At 34.9% G+C, this 16301-nt stretch overlaps 1 protein-coding gene across 1 annotated transcript in view; it reads right to left on the bottom strand.

The window, feature by feature from the left end:
• KIAA0825 (KIAA0825 ortholog) overlaps window positions 1–16301 on the bottom strand; it is a 653154-nt gene that overhangs the window by 573706 nt on the left and 63147 nt on the right. Inside the window, exon 2 of the mRNA XM_042781175.1 lies at window positions 3176–3344. Within this exon, the coding sequence (XP_042637109.1) occupies window positions 3176–3344 (169 nt within the window). The remainder of the gene's footprint in view (window positions 1–3175; window positions 3345–16301) is intronic.

Below are 16301 nucleotides of genomic sequence, written 5' to 3'. Positions count from 1 at the left end.
ATAACTTAAGCTGTATGAAAGGTTCAGTTTTAAAATTCTAAATAGAAATCTACATTAGAACATCAACTGAAATTTGTTCCTAAGACAAAATAAATTCAGGATCATGCCCCTAATTAATTCCTAGTAGATAATCTTCACGCCTGAATGGGTACATTTATTATTATAAAATCCCAAATGAACATATAACACTGTAAAATCTTTCCATAACAGAACAGAGACTTTTAAATATAGCATGTGCCTAGGGGTTCCTAATAGCTGCCATGCTGAGAAATAAACTTTAATACATTTAAAGATTTTTAACTTTAAGTTCCTTTTGAGTATCATGTTAAGAAAGATTTTACTTTGAAAATTAATCTGAGGATATTTCGCTTCTCTCAAAAGAAATGTTACTCAAAATGGGGGAAAAAATCAGAATTGCTCCCCAAAAGAAGGTATGAAATTATTCCTTTATATATTCTGTGCTTGAAAACCATGATGGGTTTAATTAAGAATAGTAAATGGACAAAAAAGTATCTTGTTGGATTTTGAATTACACATATTCTCCTTACATGCTGATTTTCCTAATTATGTGTATTTCAGCTAATATTGAAATTAGTTTATATTCTCAAAATAGAAGCAAGATTATTGTAAGAGAAGTGGAAGCAAGGTACAACTGCATAAAATAAGAGTGGCTTTGAAATTTCTTATTGACAAATGTATCTTAGGTATTTTGTGTGATTCAGAACTATGAACAAGTCCTAGACAAATTCTAGGACTTTGTTCTCAATCATTCTAAGCATTGCAATATCTAATTTAATGTTCTGTTGGTAATAAATAATATTCAGTATCTATAGTTTTTTTATGTAAAAAGTATTTTTCCACACATTTCTTATTTATTCATAATGAAAACTTTGTGACATATTTTAATCTCCAATTTACAGACAAGGACACTAAAACGTAGCATTCTTAAGTGACTTCCCAAAAGTCAAACAACAATAAGCAGTAGTCAAGATTGAATCTCTGGCTTCATTCTCCTAGTCCGTGTTCTTTCTAATACACCCTGGAGACCCACAAAGTGCATGTGCCCTTTCTGTAGCTGGTTTCTCATTCTCTCCTTTCTGACTTCCCTTACCCTCCTCTGTCTGTCTGTCTCTCTCTTTCTTTCCTTTTATTTAGTTCTTTTGATACTTCTAGAAAACAAATGTTCTAAGGTCCAGAACAGGTCACCATTACAGTAACTTCTACAAAGCAAATGAATAGTAATATTAGTACCTCAGCCTTGCATTTGTTTAAAGAAATCAGCCAGTAACTGAAAATATAGGGTCAAGTAAAGAATAATAGATAACAGAGTTTTAAAACATGTGCTTAGTATGATTGTTTTAATTTTGAAAATGATTTCAGTATAATCATCAAAATGAGGATCTCTGTTACTTATTTATATAGCCAAATAGTTAATATAAAACAATTTATATGGAAAAAATACATGAAAAATTCTGTCAAGTTTGACACTTTTAGTAAGTAAAAACTTGATTATAAGGTCATTTTAATCTGGAGCTGGTTCCTTCCTAAAAATAACATGATCAAATATGCAAAAAAAAAAGGTCTGGAACAAACTTACCAGTCTAATGAATTTGAGCAAAAGTAAGGTGGCCTTTGCCCTGAAGTAAATACTGAATGATTTATGCGTGACAGATTAAAAGATAATTAAAAGCTTTTGCTTTTAATTAAATCAGAAAGCATTATTACATCAATATTAATGAAATTTAATACACATGGCTTTTAATAGAAATTAAGGAATAACTATATCCATATTTATTCTGCAAGGCTCCACCTTCAGGAGATAATGGGTGAGAGGATTTTCCTAAAACAGTAAGGCTTCAGGGCACACAGTCTTCATTTCTCTTCCTTTTATTAATTTGTAAACATTAAAGAGACATCTGTAATAATAACAACAGCCAAAAACTATTTTCATCTGATTCTGTCATCCTAAGCCATCTACAATCTCAAGATATTTTCCACATCTGCCTTAGTCAATGTTTGATGTTTAGACAAAAACAGTGCCCTTTTCCCCCTAAATTAAAAACATAACTACAGAAATAACTGCTTTCTAACAATTAGACAGTTATTCTGGGAAATGGATTTTGCAAACTACCCATCCTAATAGATGTAGATATAATAAAATAAATGTTTTTATTGAAGGCTATAAAACCTTCTCTAACATAAAGAATGGCCAACTAGTAATTCTCAATCAACTAACAGCAGTCTTGTATAAATTACTACCTTAACTGAAAAGAACTGGTATGACAGCAGATTGGGAAGGCAGGGAATGATAGACAAGACCAATTCACAGGTAGAATTGATGGGCATTTTATTATGTTTAATAATGAGCACTGAGAAAGCAAGTAAATGTAAGGGGACATAAACTATAATGAATATAAACTTGTCCGGTAGATGACTTAAGAAATTCTGCAGGGTGTTTGGAGTGGGGAATGATGTTTCAACAATTATAAATATAAAATTATGTATTGTTATCTCTTTAAATATAAATTTCATCAATTTTACTTGTTTCATGTGTTGATGATTGGTCATTTTGTGGAACATGTAGAATATAAAGTTAATTATGCATAGAACTTAACCTGTAAAGGTAAGTGAGAAAAACAGTAGTGCCATAGCCTTGAATATCCTAAACAAAACAAAATGATTTAGCTTTTGAAATCCTGACAGGATTTACTGAATGATAGAGTAAGAAAGTGTTTTTTTAAAAATCAGCAACCTCATCAATCAAAATTTTGTGGTATTAATGGGGTATAATCAATACATTTTGTGGCACTGATATACAAACCAAAAACCAAACTCACTGCCATTGAGTCGGATCCAACTCATAGCAACCCTTCTTTGGGTTTCCGAGGCAATATCATTACAGAAGTAGATTGCCCAACCTTCCTACATCAAACTACAAATCACCCAGGAATTATGATATTCAATCTACACTTGCATAAAACTTCATTTTACTGATTAAAATCATAGTAAAAATGAAAAAAAAAAAAGATCCTTGGATTCTATTAGGGAAATCAAAACAAAACCTCCAAACCCTAGATATGATAGGATAATATGGACACTAAAATAAACATATACACAGAAACTGAATGAAGTATATTTCATGTTCACCCACCCCACAATTTTTTTTTTTTTTTACCATCATTTTGAGGAATTTTATCAAATCTCCATGGGGAATGGAAGGTGACTTAGATGAATTATAACAATAGTTATTAAACCACTCAAAGCAGTCAGCTGTTGTTTGAAGCCGCACATCTGGACACTGTTTGTTAACTTCTGATTGTATTTCTTTAATGCAACGTTCTAGGCTATAAAAAAGAAAAGAAAAAAAAAATTTGGTAGGAAGTAGGTATGATTCCATCTCATTACATCACAGACACCAACATCTTTGTATATGGGATCTGCTTGCATGCAATTGGCACCATTATAAAACATTCTTATGATATTAAATAATAAGTAAAAGACTTCATTCTTCATTCATAATTAAAAAGTAAGAGTTCATATTTTCTGGCAGGAAGATATTCAGTAGAGATATAAAACATCTACTCAGAGATGTATTAGAAATTCTTTCGTGTTGCAACAAAAACCAAGCAGAGATGTAATGCAATAATGGCCCTCTTGGTAAGCAGTAGATGCAAGGCAGAGACAAAATATTCCTAATGCACATGAAAACCAGCAATGCATATTATCTATTAATGGGTGAGTAACTGTATCAATTATGAAAAACTTCAATGAAAGGGATATTAAGAAGTCATCAAAAGTTATAAAGACCTTGCAATTTTAAAACTTGTATAAAGTACAAAGTAATATATGTTATCACTATACCTGGGTACCTTTCTCCTGCCATATAATTCCACTCCAAACAAGAAATAAAAATACACACAATAAAAGGTTATTAAAATAATTGGAAGGAAATGAAGGAAAGGTTGATAGGAATTATCTTTTAAAAAAACTCACTGCCATTGAGTTGGATCTGAGTCATAGCGACCCCTCCTTGGGTTTCTGAGGTAGTATCACTGCAGAAGTAGATTGCCCAATCTTCCTTCTGAGAAGTGGCTAGTGGATTTGAACCACCAACCTTCTGGTTAGGAGTTAAATGCCTAAGGCACTACTCCACTAGAACTCCCAGAAATGTTTTTGCCTTGTGAAAATTTAGAAAATATGGAAAAATTAAACAAATTTTAAAGTTAATTTCATCACCGGAATCTTTAGGTGATGAAATTAACTTTAAAATTTGTTTAATTTTCCACATTTTCTAATTTTTCACAAGGCACAAACATTGCTTTAAAGATGAAATTCTTCACTTATTAAAAAAAAAAAGATGAATTAAGAATTGAAGGAAAAAAATGCCCAATGAAATCTTACAAATTGCATGTTTATAAAATTTCATTCAAAGCATCCATAGCTTTCATACTCAACAAATATTCTAATTTTCATATAAAAATATGTGCATTCATGGTTATAAATTACAAATAAAGAACTAAATTTATCTCTGTGGGGTAAACTGTTGACCATAAGCAGAGTGCCATCTGTGGAGCCACATGGATATGACATATTACTACCACCTGATGGCAGCATATCTAAACTGCAAGAAAGCTTATAAACAGGCAAATGCTATTGAAGCTGAACCCCCTCAATCCAAATAGACACCCATGAATTTGTTTTTTTAAAAGTATTAAGAAAAATTTGCTACTAAAAGGTAGAGCTACCATTTAGAAAATGCCATTGCTATTAATTATAGATTACATGTGACAGAACCATGCAGACTTTGGAAAGCAAGCAAGTTATTACAACTGATGTATATGAAAGACTCTTCCAAATTCATCAGGTGTGGGTTGCCTATAAAACATACACTGCAAAAGTTTAAGGAAGACTTTATGGGAGACTTCTAAGTATAAGTGAATTCAAACTAAATTACCTTGAAATAAATACATTCTGGGAATCAAAGAGACCTTTCATAAAAACAAAGAACTTAAATGAAAAACAATACTGCCTTTGGCCACAGGCCACTCAATTTCCTGATGGGACAGCCTTATTCAAGAATACCAGCTCTAAATCTGACAAGAGATTGGTATATATTTTCTTAACTTCGATGGACTGAGAAACATGATGCCCTAAGAATACACCTTGACGCTAGGGACCCTTTATCAAAGGTTTTTATTATAGCATCCTCATGTGTCTCATTCAGTGAAACCTAATAGTTTACAGCAATGTGAATTGGAAAGGCTCAGAGGCTAGCCTACCTAAATCTGTTTCAATCAGGACTCAGCTTTTAGGCTAATCTCTAACATCTGAATCTGGGTAGAGGCCAATAACTACAATTTATAAATAGGATAAAGCTTTCAGAGGGCTAGATATTTTAGTAATTTGTTCTAACACTGATAAAGAGATTAAGCAGTTACATTTCAGGGGACCTCCCTCAATGATACAGACTAATACAGTTAAGCTTGCTTTTTTTAAAAAATCAATTTCACAAATTTTTAAGTGTCTGAAATCGTTTATGATCGGCATCTGATTTTGGTTTTAGTCATCTGAAAATCTCTAGTTGTAATGACATTCGCCACTGTCTATATATGTTGCTAATATACTTAATAGTTTGAAGTCTTTGGATTTATTACACAATAATTATAAAAAGAAATATTTGCAAAATTTGAGATGAATATCAGCTCAATATATAATCTGACAATTTACCTTCTTTGATTGAGGTCAAAATTTTAAAAATGAGTTTTCAATTTAAAAGGCAACACTATTATATTATTTTCAATATATGTAGTAATACTGCTAATGGGGAAAGCAATCTGGAGGAAGCAATCTATTAATCTTTAGACTTAGAGGATGCAAGACCTTACGCTAAGTTTCCTGAGATAGTAACATGGTACTTGTCTTATTTATGGAGTCCTTGGGTAACACAATGGTTAAGTACTTGACTACTAACAGAAAGGTTGGCAGTGCTGGGGAAAAAAGGCCTGGGAATCTGCTTCCAAAAGGTTACAACTTTGAAAACACTATGGATCAAAGTTCTACCCTGCAACATTTGGGATCACCATGAGTTGGAGCTGGTTCAATGGCACTGGTTGTTTGCCTTGTCTTTAAGTGTTTTCTCTTTAACTTCAGACATTCTTTAGAAGGAAGATCAGTCATGAGAAAATAAAAGGTAATCCAACTAGCACATTTAATGTCAGATCCCAAGCATTTGGGCAAAAAGGTAAAGTGTCTAAACAGTTTGTTGTTGTTTGTTGTTAGGTGATGCTGAGTTGATTGCAACTCACAGTGACCCTGTGTACAACAGAACGAAAAACTGTCAGGTCCTGTGCCAGCCCCACAATCCTTGCTATGCTTGAGCCTATTGTTGTAGCCACTGTGTCAATCCATCTTGTTGAAGTTCTTCCCCTTTTTCTCTGACCTTCTACTTCATGGACCATGACATCCTTCTTCAGGGGCTGGTCCCTTCTAACCACATGACCAAAGTAGGGGAAATGAAGTCTGGCCATTCCTGCCTGTAAGGAGCAATGCCACATGTGTTCTTCCCTTTTAGTTTTCTAATTCTAGGATACATTTGTTTGTTCTTCTGTCAGTCCATAGTCTTTTCAGTATTCTTCCCCAACAGCACAATTCAAAGGCATCAATTCTTTGGTCTTCCTTATTCGTTGCCCAGCTTTCACATGCAGATGAGGCTACTGAAAATGCCATGGCTTGGGTTAGGTGTACCTTAGTCTTCAAAGTGGCATCTTTGCTCTTCAATGCTTTAAAGAGGTCTTTTGCAGCAGATTTGCCCAGTGCAAAACAATGTCTGATTTCTTTTCTTTTTAAATTTTTATTGTGATTTGGGTAAAAGTTTACAGAGCAAATTAATTTTCAATATAGCATTTCATACACATTTCACTTCATGATATTGACCACAATGTCAGCTCTCTCCTCACTTCCCCCCCCCCAATAGCCACTGACCTTCTTCCTTATGCATTCTTGCCCTGTGAATCATCTCCGTCAAATACTGCCCTTCTGTTCTCCCATGCTTGGTTGTTCCAAGGAGTGTATCTACTTGATGTAAATGTTCATCCTGTACATGCCTGTTTATTGTTTGGCTGGAAGCCACAGGAGTAAGTTACCTGAAGGGTGACTAGGGGCCATGGTCTCAGGGGTCTCACCAGGCTCTATCAGACCAGGAAACCTCGTCTTTTTTATGACTCTGAGTTTTGTTCCACATTGTTCTCCCATTCTATCCACCATCTCCTGCACTGATCCCTTTCTGAGTGGTTGACAGTGGTAGTTAGGCACTATCCAGTTCTTTTGTCTCATGGTCATACAGGCTGAGGTTCACATAGATTACAAGTCCCTTGGATTAATTGTTTCCATGTGTCTTTGGTTTTCTTCATTCTTCTTTGCTCTGGACAAGGAGAGACCCATTGTTGCATCTAGACGGCTGCTTACTGCATTCAAGACCCCAATTGCTACTCACCAAAGTAGGATGTAGAATAATGTTTTTATTTAGTATGTTAATACCCATTGGGCTTTACATTCCCTGCAACCATGGTCCTGAGCCCACAGGTCTAACATCTTGCTTCATTAGCATGGATGTGAAGGATCGTGCCTAAGAAGTTATCATAACTTTGCCCCCTGTTAGTTCTAGTTATATGGATATTCTTTTAGTACATACAAATACATATGCAGAAATATCATCTGTTCACCTTATATACAGTCATGGGTATGTTCCCATTTGTCTAGACATACCTGATCATTCAGCCTATCTACCCATCTATTTACCAGCAGATTAAAGTTAGTTATCAATGATAACACAGTATTATATATGTAAAAGAGATTATCTTTGTTGTCTGTACCTCTTGTGCACCTTTCTGTGTCTATCTTTTCCTTAGTGTTATTGTCTTGGGTTATTATGCTGAATGAAATAAGTCAATCACAGAAGGACAAACATTGCATTAGTTCACTATTGTAAAAAGTCAAGGAAAGGGTTATATATAGAAGGAAACTTTCTTTGTTGGCTACCAGGGATGGGATGGGATGGAAGGGAACACTGCTAGACAGGTAAAGACAAGTATGACTTGGGTGAAGGGAAAGACAATATACAATGTCTGATTTCTTGACTGCTGCTTCCATATGTATTGATCATGGATCCATTTGAAATCTTCTTTTCTCCATTTATCATGATATTGCTTATTGGTCCATTTGTGAGGATTTTTGTTTTCTTTAGGTTGAGGTATAATCCATACTGAAGACTATTGTCTTTGATCTTCATCAGTAAGTGCTTTAAGTCATCTTCACTTTCAGCAAGCAAGGTTGTGTTGTCTGTATATTGCAGGTTGTTAATGAATCTTCCTCCAATCCTGATGCAGTGTTCTTCTTTATATAGTCCAGCTTTTCGGATTACTTCCTCAGCATAAAGATTGAATGAGTGTGGTGAAAGGATACAAACCTGAAGCATGCCCTTGATTTTAAGTCATGCAGTATCCCTTGTTCTGTTTGAACAACATACTCTTGATGTATGTACAGGTTCCTCATAGGCACAATTAAGTGTTCTGGAATTCCCATTCTTCACAATGCTATCCACAATTTGTTAGGATCCACAGAGTTAAATGCCTTTGCAGTCAATAAAACACAGGTAAATATCATTCTTATATTCTATACTTTCAGCTAACATCCATCTAATATCATCAATTATATCCCTCATTCCACATCCTCTTCTGAATGCAGCTTGCATTTCTCAAAGTTCCCTGTTAATATACTGCTGGAATCATATTTGGACCATCTTCAGCAAAATTTTATTACATGTGATATGAATGATATTGTTTGATAATTTCCACATTCTCTTGGATCACCGTTCTTTGGAATTGAAACAAATACGGTGGTCTTCCAGTCAGTTGCAAATTTCCTGACCTCTAGTGCTGCGCTATTTGTTGAAACATCTCAATGAGTATTCCAAGTCCTGGAGCCTTGTGTTTTGCCAATTTCTTCAGTGCAGTTTGGACTTCTCCCTTCAATACCATCAGTTCTTGATCATATGCTACCTCCTGAAATAGCTGAATAATCTTTCTTTTTGGTACACTGATTCTGTGTATTCCTTCCATCTTCTTTTGATATTCCTGCATTGTTCAATATTTTCCTTATAGCATCCTTCAATATTGCAACTTGAGGCTGAAATTTTTTGTTCATCTCCTTCAGCTTGAGAAATGCCACATGTGTTGTTCCCATTTGGTTTTCTAATTCCAGGTCTTTGCACATGTCATTATAATACTTTGTCTTCTTGAGCTGCCTTTTGAAATCATCTCTTCAGCTCTTTTATTTTGTCACTTCTTCCATTTCCTTTAGCTACACTATGTTTAAAAGCAAGTTTCAGAGTCTCTTGTGACATCCATTTTGGTCTTTTTATCCTTTCCTGTCTTTTCAATGACCTTGTGTAATGCTTCTTCTTTCAACTATCACATTCCAATCACCAATAATACACCTTGATTGCATGTTTGGTCAATTTCAGACTGCGGAAATTGGTTTATATCTTCAATTTCTTCATCTTTGGCTTTGGTGGTTGGTGCAACAGATTTGAATACATCACATTAACTGGTCTTTTTTGTAGGTATATGGATATTATCCTATCACAGACAGCATTGCAAGATAGATCTTAAAATGTTCTTTTTGATGATGAGTGTGACTCCATTCCTCTTCAGTCTGTCATTCTCAGCATAGATCATGATTGTCTGATTCAAAATGGTCAATATCAGTACATTTCAGCTCACTAATGCCTAAGATAGCAATTTTTATGCATTCCATTTCATTTCTGACAACTTTCAATTTTCCTAGATTCATACTTTGTACATTTCCTGTTCCAATTATTAATGCATTTTTGCAGCTCTTGCTTCTCATTTTGAGTTGTGTCCCATCAGTAAATGAAGGTCCTGAAAGCTTTGTTGCATCCACATCATTAAGGTCGACTCTACTTTAAGGAGGTAGCTCTTCCCTCAGAGTATTTGGAGTGTCTTCCAAGCTGAAGGGCTCATCTTCCAGCATTATATCAGACAATGTTTTGCAGCTATTCATAAAGTTTTCCAGCATTCTGTCACACACTCTTTCACTTCTTTCACTACTATTCATAAGGTTTTCAGTGGCCAGTTCTTTCAGAAGTGGATGGCCCTTTCTTTCTTCTCAGTCTGTCTTAGTCTGGAAGCTCTACTGAAACCTGTCCACTATGGGTAACTCTGCTGGTATTCAAAATGCCAGTGGCATAGCCTCTACCCTCACAGCAACACACAAGCCAGCCACCACAGAATGACAAACTGACAGATGAGTAGTAGTAAGCTAATATTTAGTAGTAGACTATTTCCTCTAAATAGTGGAAACTTCTAAATTTATGGCTTTATAAGAATTTTTAAAAATGTTAGGATCTTCTTAGCTTTTTTTGTGTACTATTAGAAGCACTTGAAAGACCCTAAATGTATACCAGTAAGAAAATAATTAAATTTCATTTCATGGAAGAGAGCATAAAAATAAATAAAGTAGAAATACACTTATTAATACGAATGAATCTCATAACTATAACATTAAGGGGAAGAAAGCTAAAATAAATATACATATTATGATATTTTCCATATACTATTCTGAAAACATGTCATATAAAGCTACATACTGTTCAGAATCACAAATCTAGGTAGCACAAGTATAAGGGAATACAATGTATGATGAACATCAAAAGAAAACACTTATCTCTGGCTAAGTGAGATGGAATTGGGATGAGACTTAGAAAAGGTACATAGGCAACTTTAATTATATTGGTAATGTTTTATTTCTTAACTTGTATAGTGAGCAAATGAATGTTTATCATATATTCTTCACACCTTTTCATATGTCTCTACTATTTCTTAATAAATTTGAACCCCAACCAGCTTTAATCATAATGACTCTAAATTATCCAAGTTAATGAAGTGTGCAAGTAGATACATTACTGAGAAGTTGTGTATAAATCAATTTCTAAAATATTTTTAAAATGCAATAGGGAGTATGCTTTTTAAAAATGATAACTGTGGTTGTTTTCTCATTGAGCATTCACTCCTATATTTCCTGAGTATAAAAAAATGCTTATTGGATGAAGACACATATTTAATAAAATTAAGTGAATGTTTAATATGTGTTAGGCTCTATGATATATACCAGGGATCCATATATGAACAAGACATGGCCACATTCCTAAAGGAATTTTGTCTAGTGAGAGAAATAGATCTGTATATACATAAGACAGTAAGATTTACTAAGAGGTGTGTACAAACTGTTAAGGGAGGACACAGAAGAGGATCACTAAATGTATCTGAGGGAAGTGTACAGAGGACTTCAAAGAGATTATACTGAAGAATATTGACAGCTTTAAGACAACTAATAGAATCACTGCACTTAAAATTCCTGACACCTGACCCCTCAGAATTCAGTGATGATCATCCAACATCACAGTCATCTCACTTTAAAACTATATTTATTCAGAGCATAAAACATATACATTTATTTGTAAGGTCACAGCTACATTTACGCATGTTGTATGTGTACATGTTTGCTTATTTCCAAAAGAGCTGTAATATTCTACAACTCAATGGCCGGCATTAAATAACAGTAACAGCACAACAGTCAATTAATATCAGGCTGGCAATCTACTTCCAAAAAATCAGTGACTGAAAACCGTATGGAGCACAGTTCTACTCTGACACACATGGGGTCGCCATGAGCCACAACTGACTCAAAGGCAACTGGTAGGCAGTAGGTGGGTGTATGTAGTTGGGGGTTAGAAGAAGAGAACAGAAAAATTATGACATAAAACCTTGAAACTTAAACTGTTAAAGCTCTTGTGAGATTTAAAATACACAGTCTTTACTATCCAGCCACAAAGTTGTTTAAAAGAAAACAATGTGTTCCACTGGTAAAAATTATGAGAACTTTTATAATGGAAAGGTTATAAAAAAAATATATGTGTGTGCTTTCAGAGGTTAGGATATTTTTTACTTTTATTTTTTACCTCAAGGTAGAAGTCTCAAGGCAGAATTTAAAGGCTATTTTTATAGTATAGAAAATCCAACACTACAAATATTTTTATAGTACTTTTACATTTTTGATTCTCATACTTCTCACCCACCACAGAAGTCCAGTCTTAAGAAAAGTCTTCAATTGCTACATGTGTTTGAGAGCTCAAAGAAACTGAGAAAAAATAAAATTTTCTGCTTTATCTAATTCAAATGCTAAAGTTTTTCAGAATTAGTAGATAAATAATAGTGAAGAGGGCTGTTGTATGAAAACCAGAAGATAATTAAACTACAAATAAGCCATGAAATAAAGTTCACTTGCCTGGGACAAACAAATTTCTTGCTAACATATTTTAAAAGATCAAGAGAAGAATTCCTGAAACAATCACCACAATGGTAAGAAATTAAAACATTTATGATGAAATACTTTCTATTTCAGAAAATTCATGTTATTTCAAGGGGTTTTAAATATACTTTCGGGAAAAATATTTTAATACCAAGCCCTTTTAACAATAACTTTTTAAAGCTCTCTCAATTGCATTCTCCCCTTTCCAATCTCATTGTAAGACTTGGTTCAAGCCCTTATAATTTCTCATCTGTGTTATACTAATGTTGTTGTAGGGTGCCATTGAGTCATCTCCAACTCATATCGACCCTATGCACAGCAGAACAAAACAATACCCAGTCCTGAGCCAGTTCCATGATTCTTGCTATACTTTTGCCCATCGCTGCTGCCACCATGTCAATTCATCTCATTGAGGGCCTTCCCCTCTTTCATCGACCCTCCACCTTACCAAGCATGACATCTTTCTCCAGGGAACGGTCCCTTCTGATAACATGACCAAAGTCCATGAGACTAAGTCTGGCCATCCTCACTTTCAAGGAGCATTCTGGCTGCACTTCCTCCAGGACAGACCTGTTAGTTCTTTTAGCAGTGCACGGTACATTTAGTGTTCTTCTCCAAAACCACAGCTCAAAACCATCTATTCTTCTTTGGTCTTCCTTATTCATTGTGCAGCTCTCAGATGCATATAGGCGATTGAAAATACCATGGCTTGTGCCAGGCATACCTCAGTCCTCAAGGAGACATCTTTGCTCTTCAGCACTTGAAAAAGGTCCCTTGCAGCCAATTTGCCCAGAGCTGTATGACGTCTGATGTCCTGACTGCTGTTTCCACTGGCGTCAATTATAAAACTAAGTAATATGAAGTCTTTGACAAGTTCAATCTTTTCTCCATTTATTGTAAGATTCAGTTGTGAGGATTTTTGTTTTCTCTACATTGAGATTAATCCATATGGCAGACTGTATTCTTCATCAGTATTGGTCAATCTTCAATCTGTATTCTTCAATTTTAATCAGTAAGTATTTCAAGTCATCCTCAGTTTCAGCAAGCAAAGTTGTGTCATCAGCCTATCGCAGGTAGTTAATGACTCTTCTTCCAATCCCAGTGCCACATTCTTCTTCATATAGTCCAGCTTCTCAGGTTTTGTTCAGCAAACAGATGGAATAACTATGGGGAAGAGATAAACCCTGATGCACTCCATTCTTGATTTTAAACCATGTAGTGTTTTCTTCTGTTCGAATGATAGCCTCCTGGTCTATGTTCCTCATGAGCACAATTAAGTGTTCTGGAACTGCCATTCTTCTCAATGTTATCCACAATTTGTTATGATCCACCCAATCAAATGCTTTTGCATAGCCAATAAAACACAGGTAAACATCTTTCTGGTATTCTTTGCTTTGAGCCAAGATCCACCTGACATCAGCAATGATATCCCTTGCTTCTGAATCCAGCTTGCACCTCTGGAAGTTCTCTGTCAAAATACTGCTGCAAGAATTTTTGAATTATCTTCAGTAATATTTTACTTGCATCTGATATTAATGATATTGTTCAATAATTTACACATTCTAGCGGATCACCTTTCTTTGGAATGGATACAAATATGGATTTCTTCCAGTCAGTTGGCCAGGTAGCTGTCTTCCAAATCTCTTGGCAAAACCGAGTGAGTACCTCCAGTAGTTGGCCAGGTAGCTGTCTTCCAAATCTCTTGGCAAAACCGAGTGAGTACCTCCAGTAAGGCATGTTTGTTAAAACATCTCAATGGGCATTCTATCAATTCCTGGAGCCTTGTTCTTTGCCAATTACTTCAGTGCAGCTTCGACTTCTTCCTTCAATACCATTGGTTCTTGAACATATGCCACCTCCTGAAATGGATGAAGATTGACCAGTTCTTTTTCATACAGTGACTCTGTGTATTCCTTCCATCTTCTTTCGATGTTTCCTGCATCATTCAAAATTTTACCCATAGAATCTTGCAATATGGCAACTCTTAAAATTTTTTTAAGCCAAAAAAATTTATGGGCTTAAATTTTTTCCTCAATTCTTCAGCTTGAGAAATACAGAGCATGTTCTTCCCTTTTGGTTTTGTAACTCCAGGTCTTTGAACATTTTATTATAGTAATTGGGTTTGTCTGCTAGAGCTGCTCTTTGAAATCTTCTATTCAGCTCTTTCATCTTGTCATTTCTTCCATTTCCTTTAGCTACTCTCCTTTTAAAGACAAGTTTCAGAGTCTCTTCTGACACCCATTTTGGACTTTTCTTCTTTTCTTGTCTTTTTAATGACCTCTCACTTTCTTCATGGATGACGTTCTTGATTTCATTCCACAATTTTTCTGGTTTTCAGTCACTGGTGTTTAATGCATCAAATCTATTCTTTAGATGGTCTCTAAATTCAGAAGTGATATATTCAAGATCATATTTTGGCTCTCGTGGACTTGTTTTAATTGTTTTCAACTTCACGTTGAACTTGTATATGAGCAGTTGATGGTTTGTTCCACAATCAGCTCCTGGCCTTGTTTAGGCTGAAGATATTGAGCTTCTCCATCACTTCTTGCCACAGATGTAGTCAATCTGATTCCTATGTATTGCAACTGGCAAAGTCCACGTGAATAGCTGCTGTTTGTGTTGTTGAAAGAAGGTATTTGCAATGAATAAGTCACTGGTCTTGCAAAATTATAGCATGCAATCTCCAGTATTATTTCTGTCACCAAGACCAAATTTTTCAACTACCAATAATTCTTCTTTGTTTCCAACTGTTAAACTAATAGCCTCCCAAGATTCCTGCATATTGTTCCCTCACCTTTTGTTCTATGAGGAACACATTAAGAAAGTAAATTTGGAATTAGGTACCTGTGTTCATTCATTGCTTTATACCACCAATCGTTCAGGCCAAAGTTTGAAAAGATTCTTGCATAGTCTAGATTGCTTCAAGAAGGTTCAGACCAGTACAGGGCTGTGTCAAGCTAAAAGTCAATCAATTGTGAAATATTCCCCATAATTCCCGTCAATGGCAGAGTAGTTAGGGCAGGATTCCCCTGGTCAGAATAAGTCTGCCAATTTATACCAAGACATAATTAGAACTCTTCTTCTTCCTCTTAAATTTACATTTGATTTTGGGTTAATTTTCATAGACTATAGTGATGGGCACCAAGCAGAACAGTCCTGGGTATCTCAACAATATAAACAAAAGTTTCTAGAAATGTTCTGCAAGAATATAAGGACATAGCAGTGTAATACTCATGACAAGTCAGGATAAGTTAATATGCTTCCTTTTTTATCTGTAGAGGCTTGCCCAGTAATTTCAGCATAATTACTAAAGTCAGAATGTGGTGTATTCCAATGAAACAGTACAAACTGAAATCAGGAGGAGAAAATTAGGGACTCTACACCAGCATTGACTCTGTTCCAATTCCCTTACTTCTCATCCTGAAAAAGAGACAAGAAAAAGAAGAGACAGGAGGGATATATATATATAGTAATGAGAAAAGAGATTCAGGAACTCATTTAGTCTATATCTCCAATGCCCTAATAAAATAAAAAATAAGCCAGACAACAGATTTGACTAGAAGTTACAAACTGAAGGTTTTAATGATACCCGTGGTCAGCATGTGAGGAGACAGAACACAGAACACAGAACAGTATTCTTATATACTGTCTATGGGAGAATAGTCAGTTGCAGCACTGCTGGAGGACAATTTTGTAATAGCTAACTGTATTATTTTTAAGAAACTATCTCATAGATATATTCTCATTTGCATAGAAAGACACATACACTTGCATACACACAAACACGCCATGTCCACAGCAGCACTTTTTATAATAAAAGAAAGACTGGAAATAAGGTAAATGCTATGGAGGGCATTGGTTTAATAAATTGTTACACACACATGAATAAAATTAAAAAGAATAAGGGAGAATTA

The sequence above is a fragment of the Orycteropus afer genome, unplaced genomic scaffold (genome assembly GCF_000298275.1).
Source record: "Orycteropus afer afer isolate SDZICR_OR568_19922 unplaced genomic scaffold, OryAfe1.0 scaffold00093, whole genome shotgun sequence".
Taxonomy (NCBI): Eukaryota; Metazoa; Chordata; class Mammalia; order Tubulidentata; family Orycteropodidae; genus Orycteropus; species Orycteropus afer.
Note: the sequence above shows the minus strand (reverse complement) of the source record. Positions and strands in the feature narration are given on the sequence as shown.